Below are 12871 nucleotides of genomic sequence, written 5' to 3'. Positions count from 1 at the left end.
ATCAAACTCCCGCCACTTCACATTCGCTTTTGCGTAGTGCCTTCGCTGGATTTGTTTCCCGCCCTCCGGATTTCTGTTGCATTTCGTACTTTAAGCGAGTTTTGCTTGTGCAGAGCACCTGGTAGCGAACAAGAGAGAAAGAGGATCGCCCAAATTAGCCGACTGGTGACTCCAAGACTGGGCTTTTGTTGCATTTCGCAGAATAAGCGAAATGCACTTGCGGAGGACAGAGCCGAATGGAGCTGTTGCTTCCTGGGTCCATTCGAGGGTTCCACAGCGATATGGCGTTAGAGTCGAAAAGCAACCTCGCGTAATTGCAATACTGAAAACGGATGCAGCTTGCAAATCTCGGAAGTGAAGCAAAGACCCACTCCCAGCTATTGCAGCTTTTCCATAAGCCCCTTTCTCACGTTTCCGTTCACCACCCCACCTATGCCAAAAGCAGGGACAATCCGACATATCCTAGCCATTGCACTTATGCTCCAGTTCTTCTTGACCATCTGCCATCGGTCTTCCCACGTAATATTCCCGCCTCTGTTGTACAAGTCCAGTCCTAGTAGGTGTAGAGGCGTGCTAACAAACTGGACCGCAGCAGGAGCCATAAATTGCGCCATTGACTGCCCACTCATGCGCTTCGCTAGCTCGTTGTTCATGTTCTTGCTTATGACCGGCCCAAGGAGAGGCGGAATATTGAAAGATGCGAAAATTGTGAGGCAGTCGCGGAGCGTAAAGAGCGCGAAGGAGGGGAGGGGAACCGGTCGCGGTGGGCCACCAGAGCCAAACATCTGTGCGAAGGTCGCATCTTTTATGAGACAGAGTCCCACATTGGCCGCTGAGGATGCTGCGAACTTCGCAGTGCCGCTTGTGACGTGCGTTGCAGATTTGTTCTTCGCGGTCGAGGTAAGGGTATCGAGAGTGTTAGCCGTGATGTATGTTCCCCCGTAGACCATGGAGATAAGGGCGAAGGGCTTCGAGAAGAGGAGGTTATGCGGTCGCAGGAAGAAGGTCCTGAACGAGTCGAAGAGGGAGGACTTGAGGCTTGCTTTCCCTGAGGCATTTTGCATTATTGCTTCTGGAGAAGACGCATTAATAGAGGAGCAGGAGGGATGAGGGGGGAGGGAGGAAAACACTCACTGTCGATGATTGTAATGAGAGGAGCCACCATTATAGCAGCGCCAGCTCCAGACACAAAGTCGGATGTGAGTCGCAGACCAAGATTCTTTGTATTCCATACTCGAGGAGCCATCAGAGGCGTTTCGGTAGCTTTTTGCAAAGGTGCCAAAGGTTTGGCCAAAGGTTTGGACGAGTCCATGTTGTTGACTTTCGGCGGCGTTTCCAGCCCGGACGGTTCTCGTCTCATTGAGGTCTCATTGCAACTTCATGGATGCATATCTCGAAGTCGATGGCGATTTGGAATGGCGCGGCTCGTCAAGAGTTGAGCATAGGTACGGAAACGCGATATACACCAGGGGCTCACTGCCGGTTCTGCGAGGTATGACGGCCGACGAAAATAATATTGGGTCGAGCACGTGACCACATCAAGAGATAGCGATAAGCCAAAAGGCATTGCAATGTGCAAGACAGTGGAGAGAAACTGACAATAGCGGATTCGCAATTGACGTACATCGGATTCGAGATGGGGAATTTGTCAAGGACAGAAGACATTGCGCTTGAGACCAGGCCGATCCAGCTTGCAAGGGATTTATACTGCAGGAGTCTGATGGTAGTGACCTCGGATCAATAAGCGGTCACGGTTCACGAACCCCCAAGCCCTTTGCAATCGGTATGTACAACTACTTACTTCACTGGAAAGATCTTGACAACGGACACGTCGCTCCACCCTCCTCGTTCTCATCTTCAATCTCGGCTTTTCATCTTCAAAGCGAAATGGAAGCGGTCGTTGTACTCGAACCGGCTCTGCTCTGCTCGGCTCTGCTCTGCTTGGCTCCGTACACAACCTCGTCCGTATGTCCGAGCACATCCAACCAGCCAGCCTCAGAAGCCAGGGTTGGCCCATCTCCATCTCCATCCACATCCCCAGGCCAGGTCAGGGGGTCGACGACGACGATGCACCTTCCTCGCGCCGGCTCTATTCCCTCGAGCCTCGCCATAGCGCTATAGCGTGGTGCATTATTGACCGCTCTAGTCAAAGACTCGAAGACAAGGCGCTGCTGAACTCCGAACCCCAGTGCATACTTTGCAGACAGAGACAGACAGACAGACAGACAGAAAAGAGTGGCTTGTCCGCGTGGTCGAAATCCTTGCAGACCGACAAGCCACCTCTCAAGATGCATCAGAAAGCACAAAAAAGGCCTCTGCTTTCCGACTGTTCTCTGTCTTTGTTGCACGTCTTGTATCCCCTGCCTGTTGGGCTTCCAAGTGTGCCCTTGCTCGCGGATCCGGTCGATCCTTGTGGTGTTGAGTGTGGCCGGAGCAAGGCTTGGCCCCGGACTCAGTTTTGTTCTGCTCCTTTTTGTCGAATTTGTTGATTTTGTTGCATGTCTGTTATCCCCTGCTGCTTTCTTCTAGCTGCTGTACAGTAGATACCAGCTCTTGCGTGTTGGAAGGTCGACCGAATGTAAGGCAAGGGGTACTTTTGAACCTCGATTGTCTTCGCATTTTGTGCTGTGGCAGACCGGCCTTTTGTCGAGGGCCTGCACCACATTTCGTGTACCTGTCTTCCTTATGCATCTTTCAATGTCATGCTTGATGGTTTTCTCGCACAAGATCTTCGACTGACCGTAGCTCGGCTGGGAATAAGAATTCAATGGCTGGCTGTACATGGCCTCGTCACAACTCGATACAGTGAAAAAGACAGAAACGCTCTAGGTCCTGCCTACGGAGTCAAATCGATCCGATTCCACGTTAATCAGTTAATCACCATCGGTAGGAGCTTGTGTAGCAGCTACACGTCACGTGATGATTGGGATGCTAGCCATGGAATCTAGCCATGGGTCCGAGTATATACCCCTGCCCACGTCCGAGTCCTTGGGCTGAGTCCGGCATGCCAGCCTTTCTGAAAGCAGTCAGTCTCCAGCTTCGTTGCACGTCTTGCACCCCTGCATAGCTTTGTGAGCCGACCACGGGTGCATGCTAGTTCTCTCTAGGGCCCATACCTACTACTACTACTACTACCACAACTACTACTACGTATATTTTTCTTGCACATCCTACATCCCCTGCAAGTTTGCTTCCCCATATTCCAAGTCCCTGTTTAGTCTGGATTCGGTTCCGACCTTCTCTGGGTTGCACATCTAACACCCTTGTGCGCATGGATGCTTGGATCTGTATGGATCTTACCGGCCCCATTAGTCGAATGCTGTGGGAGCTTTCTCGTTCTGGCTAGAAAGACGTACCATACTTTGATTTTTGTTGCATATCTTACAACCCTTGCAAGTTTGATTAGTTCTCTCATCCTCGGCTTCAGCTCCTGCTTTGTTGCACATCTCGTACCCTTGCAAGGTTGTTTAGTACATCGTGCTCTTGGGTCCACTCAACTTTCCTGGTTTGCTGATGCCCTTGCATGTACAAAAGGAATCCTGTTCCTATTCTGTTGCAAGTCTTATAACCCTTGCAAGGCTGTGTAGCACTTTGTGGTCTCGGGCTCACTCAACTTTCCTAGTTTTCTGCATATCTCATAACCTTGCAAGGTTATATAGCATTGTGAAGTCTTAGATTCACTCGACGTTCTTCTATCATTGCACACATCATACCCTTGCGAGTATGTGATCAGAGAAATCTTGCTCCTGTTCTGTTGCACATCTTGTAACCCTTGCAAGTGTATTTAGCGTGCGCCATAGCGATTCCTAGTCTACAACCTGCTTGTATATCGTTGTTCAATTGTACATCTCACAACCCTTGCAAGCAGATCTAGTGCTTTCTAGTCTCAAATCTATCCGAAGATTCCTGCTTTGTTGCATATCTCAAAGCCCCTGCAAGCAGATGTAGTGCTTTTTAGTCCTAAATCTTACAAAATCTTTTTGATTTGCTGTTGCACGTTGCGACTCGCCGACTCCGACGTCCCAGCAATGATTTCGATCTTCAGTCCTTTGCTTTTGTTTCCTGAGTCGCTGAGGTAGCTAAGCTCCCTTTCAGCAAGAAACTAGAACAGCAGTCAAACCTGATTGGTTTTTTGTTACGATACCAGGCTTTTTATATCAAAAAATATGGGGGGAGCTAAGCTAATCGTCGGCTCGCTTGCCAAAGTATAAATTTCTTGTAGAAAAATGGTCGAGTTGACGCTCGGAGCTTGAATAAAGCTTTTTTGGAAACCGAGCTATCATCCTTTGAAAATATCTCTAGGTTTTTGTTGCACGTCTTGAAAATTGCAGATCAGGGCTCATCCCTGCAAGCTCTTCCAGTATGTTGGTTGGTTTCTTGATTTAATGGAGTCGTGCGTGATAGCTGCTGGCTAGCAGCTTATCAGGTTTTTGGGACTGGGCTGAGCCTTTTATTCTTGGAACCCAGTGCCACCTTCCTTCTTTTAGAATTCAAAAGTCTGAATCAAACGTGGACTGTGATCAGATCATTACGCTGTTAAAGAATTACAATTTTATCTAGAACGAGTTAGAGGTTGAGGCTCTGCAAGGTATTGGCCTCACGCCAGAGGGAGCTCGGGTTATTTTCGATAGATGGGAAAAGGCAAGGCGTGAACTTGCGCCTGTCGGTTCTGGAACCAGCCTGCCTGAGTAAGATGTTATTTCTCGCACCCGCTCCATGATATTGCCAGTCCGATAGAAAATCTGACTTGAATTCCTAGTTTCGCCAAGGGAGACCTGCTTAGGCTAATTATGCTTCCATGGCGTGATATGCCTGTATCACAAGCCATGACTTCTCTATGTGTATCTCGAGAACTATAGGATACACCTCTGGATCCCCGATTCTCTCAGATATTCCGACCCAACCCCCTCTTCATTGGCTCCAGAATACACTGTCGACCAGACACGCCACTATCAAGAGATCTTTGATTCGCCTCAAGTCATCCGCAGAGGGCAACCTAGCCAGAATACAGGAAGGGAAAACTGCCGGATTCGCCCTCTTACACGATGAAGCCGAGAAGGAACTCCTGAGTCACAGCAGCGTACTGGAGAAGAGTCCGCCTACGCTCCTCGGACATTGCATCCTGTACAAGAGCGTCGCTCTCCTAGACAAAGAGTCACTGGTATGCTACAATGGTGATGGATATATAGCAACCGATGAGGATCGACACGGTCACGGTGGAACGGATTTTTCTCGGAGAGATCACGCAGTCTACCTCTTTCCAGACCGCGACACCGCCGAAGAATATCGCAAATGGTCTGCGACCCGATGTCCCTGGACCGAAACCCTGCTGGTCCGGGTCCAGATCCCCCACGCTGTCCTCGACACCGTCAGGAAAGAGCAGATGTGGTATTCGGAGCCGTAGAAGGAGTGGGTAGGGGAATCTCCGAATATCACGGCGGATCGATTCGTCCCTGAAACGCTGAATAGGCTCCTTCCCCAGGGCGACGAGATTCTCGCGGTGGAAGGCCACATCTGGGGGCGGGCGCCTGCCGCGGGGCCGAGGATGGATCGAGAGGAGTTCCAGAGGATTGCGGAGGATGACGTCCTTCTTCACATTGGAGGGGCGAAGGCGGTTCAGGTCGCTTTTACGGCTGCTGCGAGCGAAGGATATAAAGCCTTGGATCTCTTGGAGGACTTGACGAAGAAGGGGCTGATCCACGTCGAGATCTATCCACCTCATGCATTGTCAGGATGGGAGTGTAAGCTTCGTGGGTTACATATTAGTAAAATTGGTTTTCCATACGATGCTATATATAGTTGCAACTCAAAATTCCCTTTCAATGTTGTTGTATCGTGACATTGGATTAAAGTGATGCATTTTGTTGTTGTCCAAGCTAATCTGCAGCTGCCCGGAAATAAACTTAACCGGAGTTTACTCTACCGGCAAAGAATTTCCCGGGCGAAAAATTCCTGGGGCAAGTAAGCTAGAGATAATATTGGTGTCTTTCTTTGCCTGCGAATATCAAAGTCCTGTCTAATATCAGTTCAGAATTTGGAATATCCACCGGCATGGACCGTCGTGCGAAGGGAAAGAGACGGTGAGAAACCCGCGTAGGGCTGGGTGGCTGCCCAGGCTTGGCACTACCAGGTGCCGGGCCCGGCCGGCTTCTAATCGGCACAATGGAAATTCCAACGCGTTCCAAAAAAGTCTTCGATCACCGGACCCGAGCACGAAAGACATCGGAATGGGGCATATAAAAGTTTAAAGATTGAGCGGCCTGCATGCAAAAGATTGCGATCGCGACGAGCGTCATGGGACTGTTTAGACTATTAGCCAAGGATACCCAACTGTCATTGTGCTAAACCGTACCTCGAACCCACAGCCTTAGACTTAGGAGGTCTACGCGCTACCATTGCGCCAAACACCCTCAAATTGATCGATGTTGACAAATGCATGCTTGGTTCTATCATACAGCTAACAGAATTCTCGCGGGCCGAATGTTCCCCGCTAATATGGTCATAGTGTATTTATATAACGCCAAGACAGTATCTAGCTCGTGCAAGACATTTTCAGAAGTTTCTAAAACAATCATATTTGATCCAGAATCCCCTCCTTCCGTCTCTATTGTGGACCGTCATAGCCTTAACAGAGAGCCATCTTGTTTGGAATGCATCACGTGATATATCAGAGAAGAACCTAACAGCGAGTTACCCACCTACCACCCACAACTACCTATTCTTTGGTGGCCTCTCGTATTCCTCGCAGAAATTCAGGGGCTCTCGAGATCTTATCTGAAGGGTTGTCGAGCCTAGTATGGCAATGAAGCGTGGAAGACCACATGACGAGATATATACAGGAGCCTGTGAGGATCCTTTATCTGGTATCCCTTCGACTTGAATTAGACAAAGGGTTTGCTCTTGACTTTCTCTTCGGATCGTGACTTGTCTACCGGTTGCCTACAGACTACAGATAAGTCTCAAAGACAGGCGAGCTCTATGCTCCTCAGCCTTGTGTCCGCACTTGGCTGTTAGCTAGCCTCGGCAAGGATGGCGGGGGATCTTCAGCTTCAACTTCAACGTCACGTCGATCTACGGGGCATCCGTCGCCGTGCTTATCGCAATGTGATCCCTTTGTTACCTCTATCTTAACATCTAGAGCCAATCGTATATCCGGTAAGGAAGACAAGATGCCGAAAGCAATTGTAATGAAGCACATCGAAGGGAAGCCAGGGAAGGTCTACTACCCGTAAGAATCTCCCCCAACACAAAAACATTTCCTTCCCTAAGCGCTGTTGATATTGACATTATCTTTCCTACAGCCTGCAGATCAAAGAAGTTCCTGCCCCGGCACCAGGGCCCAACGATCTTACTATTCAGATCCACGCTGCCGCCCTCAACCACCGCGACTTCTTCCTCCGTCAAGCTTTATACCCCGCCCCCTCCTTCGACGTCCCCCTTCTCGCAGACGGCTGTGGCATCGTAAAATCCGTCGGCTCTTCCGCCTCACCGTCGCTGGAGGGAAAGCGGGTCATCCTGACGCCCGGGCGAGGCTGGAAGGACTCGCCCGACGGCCCGGAAGCACCCAGCGGCTACCAGATCCTCGGAGGCACGACGACCATCCCCATCGGCACGCTCCAGGAGTTCGTCACGGTTTGCGAAGATGAGGTTGAGCTGGCGCCCGCGCATCTCAGTGCTGTGGAAGCGGCTGCGCTGCCTCTGACGGGTCTGACGGGCTGGAGGGCGTACGTGAGCAAGAGCGGGAATGCACAACCGGGACGCAACATCTTGGTTACGGGCATCGGTGGTGGTGTCGCTTTGAATGTGCTGCAGTTCGTGGTGGCGATGGGCGGAAACGCCTATGTGACGAGTGGGAGCCAGGAGAAAATCGACCGGGCGGTATCTATGGGCGCCAAGGGGGGCGTAGGCTACAAGACGGAGGGATGGGAGAAGGGGTTGAAGGCGCAGCTGCCAAAGGATAGGCCGTATATCGATGCGATTATTGATGGTGCCGGTGGGGATGTCATTGCTAAGGCAGTGAAGCTTCTGAAAGTATGTTGAGCGGTGAAGAGGGTTGGATACATGTTGACTCTGCTAGGCTGGTGGTATCGTTGTTCAGTACGGCATGACTACTGCTCCCAAGATGGAGTGGACTATGAACGCTGTTCTCAAGAACATCGACCTCAAGGGATCCACGATGGGCTCCAGGAAAGAGTTCCGAGACATGGTTGCATTTGTCAACGAGAAGAAAATCAGACCTGTCGTCTCGAGGTCGGTCAAGGGCATCGACAACCTCCAAGATATCGATGGTTTGTTTGAGGATATGAGGATTGGGAGCCAGTTTGGAAAGCTGGTCATTGAATTGGTGCCTGAAGAGGGATCTGCCAGTAAGTTGTAAGATGTATGCCGCCGGTATATATTATTTCCAAAAGTCTCATGCGTATATCTATTAAATGTGGTTCAGTCTTTTCCGTTTCATAATGTTTCTTTCTTTCTATATTATTTCACTTCCCCCATGACATTCAGAAGATGGAAAAGCGACACAACGTCATCGCCGCGTGTGATGAATGGTCGTCGCGAAATCTTGATCTTGGGTCATCTGCCCCGCATTCCTTGTCTGCGCCACGAGTGGTCCACGTATGATCGCGAAGAAGGCTGTGGCGGAAACATAATAAAGGTCTCGGCTCTTTCATCTTTCCAGACAAACAAACAAACAAACAAATAGATTCTCTTTTTGGGGGAACTTGAGGTCACAACACTAGAAATCTCTGCCACCTCAACACCCAACTCAGTATCACGATATCAGAACGTCCACTCGGATTCATAACTCCATAACTACACAACTCCACTCCATCATCTCACGGGAAACTCAAAATGGCATTCAACTATCCCATCCTCATCCTTCCGATCCGAGCAATCCAGGCGCTGTTCTCTCTGATAGTCCTTGGTGTCCTAGCCTACGGTTTGTCCTTCACCGCAGCCTCGCTCCTCCTTTCCCCATCACACCCATCCAGCTAACGCGAGGAACAGCTGCAAACCACTGGGGCGGGTCCTCTCCCTCCTCCATCAACTTCCTTATATTCACGTCCGTCTGGACACTCCTCGCGCTCATCTATCTCATCCTGGCCCCGGCCCGGTTCCCAGCCTACGCTCACAAATACGGCATCCTGGGCGCCGAATTCGTGACCATGGTCTTCTGGTTCGCGGGCTTCATTGCGCTGGCAGACCACCTGTCGGATATCAGATGTGGCTCGTATGCGGGGAGACACTGGGGGCCATGTCGGGCTGGGATCGCTGGGGACGTGTTTGCGGCATTCGAGTGGTGAGTTTTTTCTCGCGAACCTCTGGCGCGGAGAAGTTGTGGCATGCAGATGACTGATGGCCTGCCTCATTACAGGGTATTGTTTGCAGTGACGACCGCGATCGCGGCGCTGCATGCGTGGAATACGAGAAACGATCGCAGCACGAAGTCGGATTCTGCCATGGAAATTTACGTTTGAGGATGGGCTTGGGCTTTGGGGCTGGGCTTGGGGCTGGCTGACGAGTCATACCTTTCGTTGCGCGGTTGCAGTAAGGAGAGATACCCGGTTATTGTTTTTCACGAAGCTCGATGAAGTATGGAAGGGGGCATCTTTTTTTCCAGGCCGGCCGTCTTTTATGATACCACTTTCTTCGAACGCTTTGGTGATCGTTGATGCGTTCGTTCCTCATTGATTTCTTGGTTGATTCCGTCGCGCGTTAGAGGTGGCTTTCTTCATTCCCTGTTGTTGTTGTTATTGTTGTTGTGGTTGTGTTTCTATACGGTCGATTCGGGATTTTGCTTGGTTGCGTTTCATAGGGGGCACGGGCATGGGCTGCACGACATCGGAAGGAATGTGACGGTGTTGGAAGGAAGCCGTGTCAATTGTCCGCACAATATACATCCGCAATCAAAGCCTACCCGAGCTAGCTTTCATCTTGCAATCTTGTGCGTTCGCGAATCAGGCTTATAATCATACTCGAAAGAACGAAAAGCGTCAGACTTACTCACGGAGAAAAAACCCCTCCCCCTCTCGAACAATAAAGTGGTGTTGCCCTGCTGGACCCAATCGGCCATTTAACCGAGAGTGATTCGCATTCCCTAGTATCTTGCTCGGGAGACCGCTCAGCATGGTGGTTTTGGTTTTCTATAATAGATAGATAGTTGCTCCAATTCCAATTAAAAAAAAAGGAAAAGAAAAAAAAAAACCTGGGCTGCTTCTCGCACGCACGACGCCTGCCTACTTTATCAGTCAGGAATGGACCATGGAGCTGGAGGCGGCCCACACAGTCCGTTTTCTCTCTTTCTTCTCTTCCTTTTCTTCCCGCATTCCAAGAACAAGAACGAGAACCGCCGCCGCCGCTACACACACATTGTAGGTATGCGTAAGAGAGAAGAGAGAGGGCTTTTGGGCTTGGGGGGTTGAGCTTTAGCTCTGGAAGTAAAGTCCTGTTGGCGGACTAGCCTCTCTCTCGTCTCTTGCTTTTTTTCTCTCTTGCTTTGTTTCTTGCTGTCTTTCTGTCCACTTTACCTGCCGTATAGATCTTGGTTCGGGTTTTGGATTTGGCGCCCCCTCCCTCAACTGCCAACCCCAGCACTTGGAATTTAGAAAATTAATATGAAGACAGGAACAGGGGAGGAGGAAGAGGAAGAGGAGGAGGAAGAGGAAGAGGAAGAGGAAGAGGAAGAGGAAGAGGAAATTCTTAGCGACTAGATGGATAGAGAGAGATAGGAAATGGTGTTCAATTCTTCCCATCTTCTCTACTTCTTTTTTCTACGGAGTAAGCTCTTCTTGTTCCTCTTCTTCTCTCGCGCGTTGTAGGCAGGCTATCCTGGGTGCTTATCGTGCTTGGAAGGCTGGGTTAGTTGTTGTGCGCTTCTTATCTGTTCTGGGTTTATATACATAGACATATATATACATATACATGTACGTGGTTGTATGTCACAGCTCCCCCGCCCCACACCCTCTCCTCCTCCTCCGTCTCAAATAGCTGGCTGCTAGTTGGCTACGTGTGTATATATGCAAGGCCAGTCCATACATACTGCGTACTAGATGCATACACACATGCATACATACATACATGGTACTCCGCCTCCCAAATCTCCACGTCTTTTTGCCGCGCGCAGGTAGGCTTTGTCTGCCAGCTGACGGACGGAGACGCTCACATATCTTGGCTAGGTAGAGCAAGGATGAGATCTCCGCTAGCGCTTTTCGATTTTTCTCTGTTATACAGTACAGTGCTGTAGTAAGGATTCGAAAGTTCTTGACTCCTCGGAGGGTGGGTTCTGGCCCTGCTCTGTATGTGGGTATGTACAGAAGAAGTACAGCAGTCAAGTCTTGTCCCTGGTCAAAAGCAATGGGGGTGTGGAGAGAGGGTGTAGAGCCCAAGCTTGAGCTGATGAGGTACAGGTCCAAATAGCTTGCTTGCGTAGAAGTTCTAGGGAAATCACATTACTGGTTGGCTGAGCTAAGCTCGGCTTGCTTGCCCTTTGTAGGGCCGGGGATAACACTTCACCGCTGTACCGCTGTATGTGTGTGTTGAGACTTTAAGTCGTGAGATGAGGTACAAATAGGAAAGTAGAGGGAGTTTGTTCTTGATGGGGGTATTTTTGCTGACTTGATTTCTGGGGGTGGTTCGTTGGGGGGTGGGGGGCTTGGTGAGGTGAGTGAGGAAAGGAGGGAGAGAGAGGAGAGAGACTTGGCTGGAGTTTAGAAGATGGGGGGAGAGACTTTCTGCTCTACAGGAGACATGAATTACGTACGGGATACGTCAAAGGGAAATGTAGATATACATTTGTATAGCCGGCTCCATATCGCGGTATACGATATGACGAGCATGTTGACCGCAGTTATGCAAGTCGAGCTTGGGAAAGGCTGAGAACGCTTTATCTGAAGAAAACAGGAAGAAAAATTTACCGAGGGGGTGGAATGACAGGCGACCTCAGTCAGAGCAAGCTCTCGCAATACAGCTAAACGAATTCATCCAGCCCCCCTCCCCTTCTCCACAGCAGACGCCCGAATGATGGAGCTAATCATGGATGAATTCCTCCCACCGTTATACTCCTAGCTCTCACTCCCCCAAGTCGCTAGAGTACACCTATATCAATTTCAATGCTTTTCATCTTGTGAAATCGAATGCTATATCGAGACGCTGTAGCAAGAGAATCAGAGCCCTTTCATCCACCCATTTCTCCATAGGAACGCAGTATCCTGACAACAGACAAGGAGCTCAGAACAGGCGGCTTCTTATGCAGAGGACCACGCAAACCATCCCTATTGGCGTTTCGGATGCTATAGGTGAAAGTGAAGAAACGGGTCGATGCTGCCAAGAATGTAGCTAGGCTCGAGTTTCCCTTATGCCCTAGGTATATATCTCCAAACACCGCTCTGGACTTCAGCGCACTTCCCATACATGCCCCGATCAATCTTTTCTGCGGCAGCCAATGAGCTCGGCATGGATTCTATGCAGTTGTCCGGCCGCCAGACACCTTCGTTCATGAGTAGTAGGCATAGAGAGAGATAGACGCCTAGCCAAGACTGGCTCGGGACTAGAAGTAGCGAGGCCGCCGCTTATCTCCAGCGTCGGGGACAGAATTCGCGGGTGCAAGAGTCTCGTTTGCGGACGCTATTTTCAATTCGTCGTCTTCCTCTTGGAAATGCTTGAGCGGGTAGAGAAACCATGGCTGACTTGGTGACCTGCAGACAGAAAGAGAAGAAAGAACAAGCGATTCCGACTCTCTTACGCGTCGCGCCAATGCTTGGAAAACCGGCTCATCCATCGTTTTCGAATATGTGCTGCTCAGTACGCCCGTCGCCCGCCGGATAGCGCGATCTGACTAGTCGTCCTTCCTTATAGCATCTCTCAGAGTCCA

The 12871-nt window shown here is 50.2% G+C and overlaps 4 protein-coding genes across 4 annotated transcripts; 3 read left to right on the top strand and 1 right to left on the bottom strand.

Moving 5' to 3' along the window:
* Positions 1-377: 377 nt before the first annotated feature.
* Positions 378-1360, bottom strand: L3040_002234 (uncharacterized protein; the record flags this gene model as incomplete). The annotated part of the gene is made up of 2 exons (XM_007289869.1): positions 378-1072; positions 1135-1360. The coding sequence occupies 2 exons, from the start codon at positions 1358-1360 to the stop codon at positions 378-380; spliced, it is 921 nt and encodes a 306-aa protein (XP_007289931.1).
* Positions 1361-4226: 2866 nt separating this feature from the next.
* Positions 4227-5901, top strand: L3040_002233 (uncharacterized protein; the record flags this gene model as incomplete). Its single annotated transcript, XM_066155481.1, has 3 exons — positions 4227-4229; positions 5483-5741; positions 5888-5901. The coding sequence occupies 3 exons, from the start codon at positions 4227-4229 to the stop codon at positions 5899-5901; spliced, it is 276 nt and encodes a 91-aa protein (XP_066012481.1).
* A 1268-nt stretch (positions 5902-7169) lies between these two features.
* Positions 7170-8377, top strand: L3040_002232 (uncharacterized protein; the record flags this gene model as incomplete). Its single annotated transcript, XM_007289871.2, has 3 exons — positions 7170-7228; positions 7302-8031; positions 8078-8377. 3 exons carry the CDS (start codon positions 7170-7172, stop codon positions 8375-8377), a joined length of 1089 nt encoding a protein of 362 aa, XP_007289933.2.
* Positions 8378-8853: 476 nt separating this feature from the next.
* On the top strand, positions 8854-9479 carry L3040_002231 (uncharacterized protein; the record flags this gene model as incomplete). Its single annotated transcript, XM_007289872.1, has 3 exons — positions 8854-8941; positions 9010-9301; positions 9377-9479. The coding sequence occupies 3 exons, from the start codon at positions 8854-8856 to the stop codon at positions 9477-9479; spliced, it is 483 nt and encodes a 160-aa protein (XP_007289934.1).
* Between the last annotated feature and the right edge of the window lie 3392 nt (positions 9480-12871).

The sequence above is a fragment of the Drepanopeziza brunnea genome (genome assembly GCF_022702325.1).
Source record: "Drepanopeziza brunnea f. sp. 'multigermtubi' strain 214-2 chromosome Unknown ctg3, whole genome shotgun sequence".
In the NCBI taxonomy this organism is placed as follows: Eukaryota; Fungi; Ascomycota; class Leotiomycetes; order Helotiales; family Drepanopezizaceae; genus Drepanopeziza; species Drepanopeziza brunnea.
The sequence above is the reverse complement of the archived record's forward strand: the minus strand, read 5'-3'. Positions and strand labels throughout refer to the sequence as shown.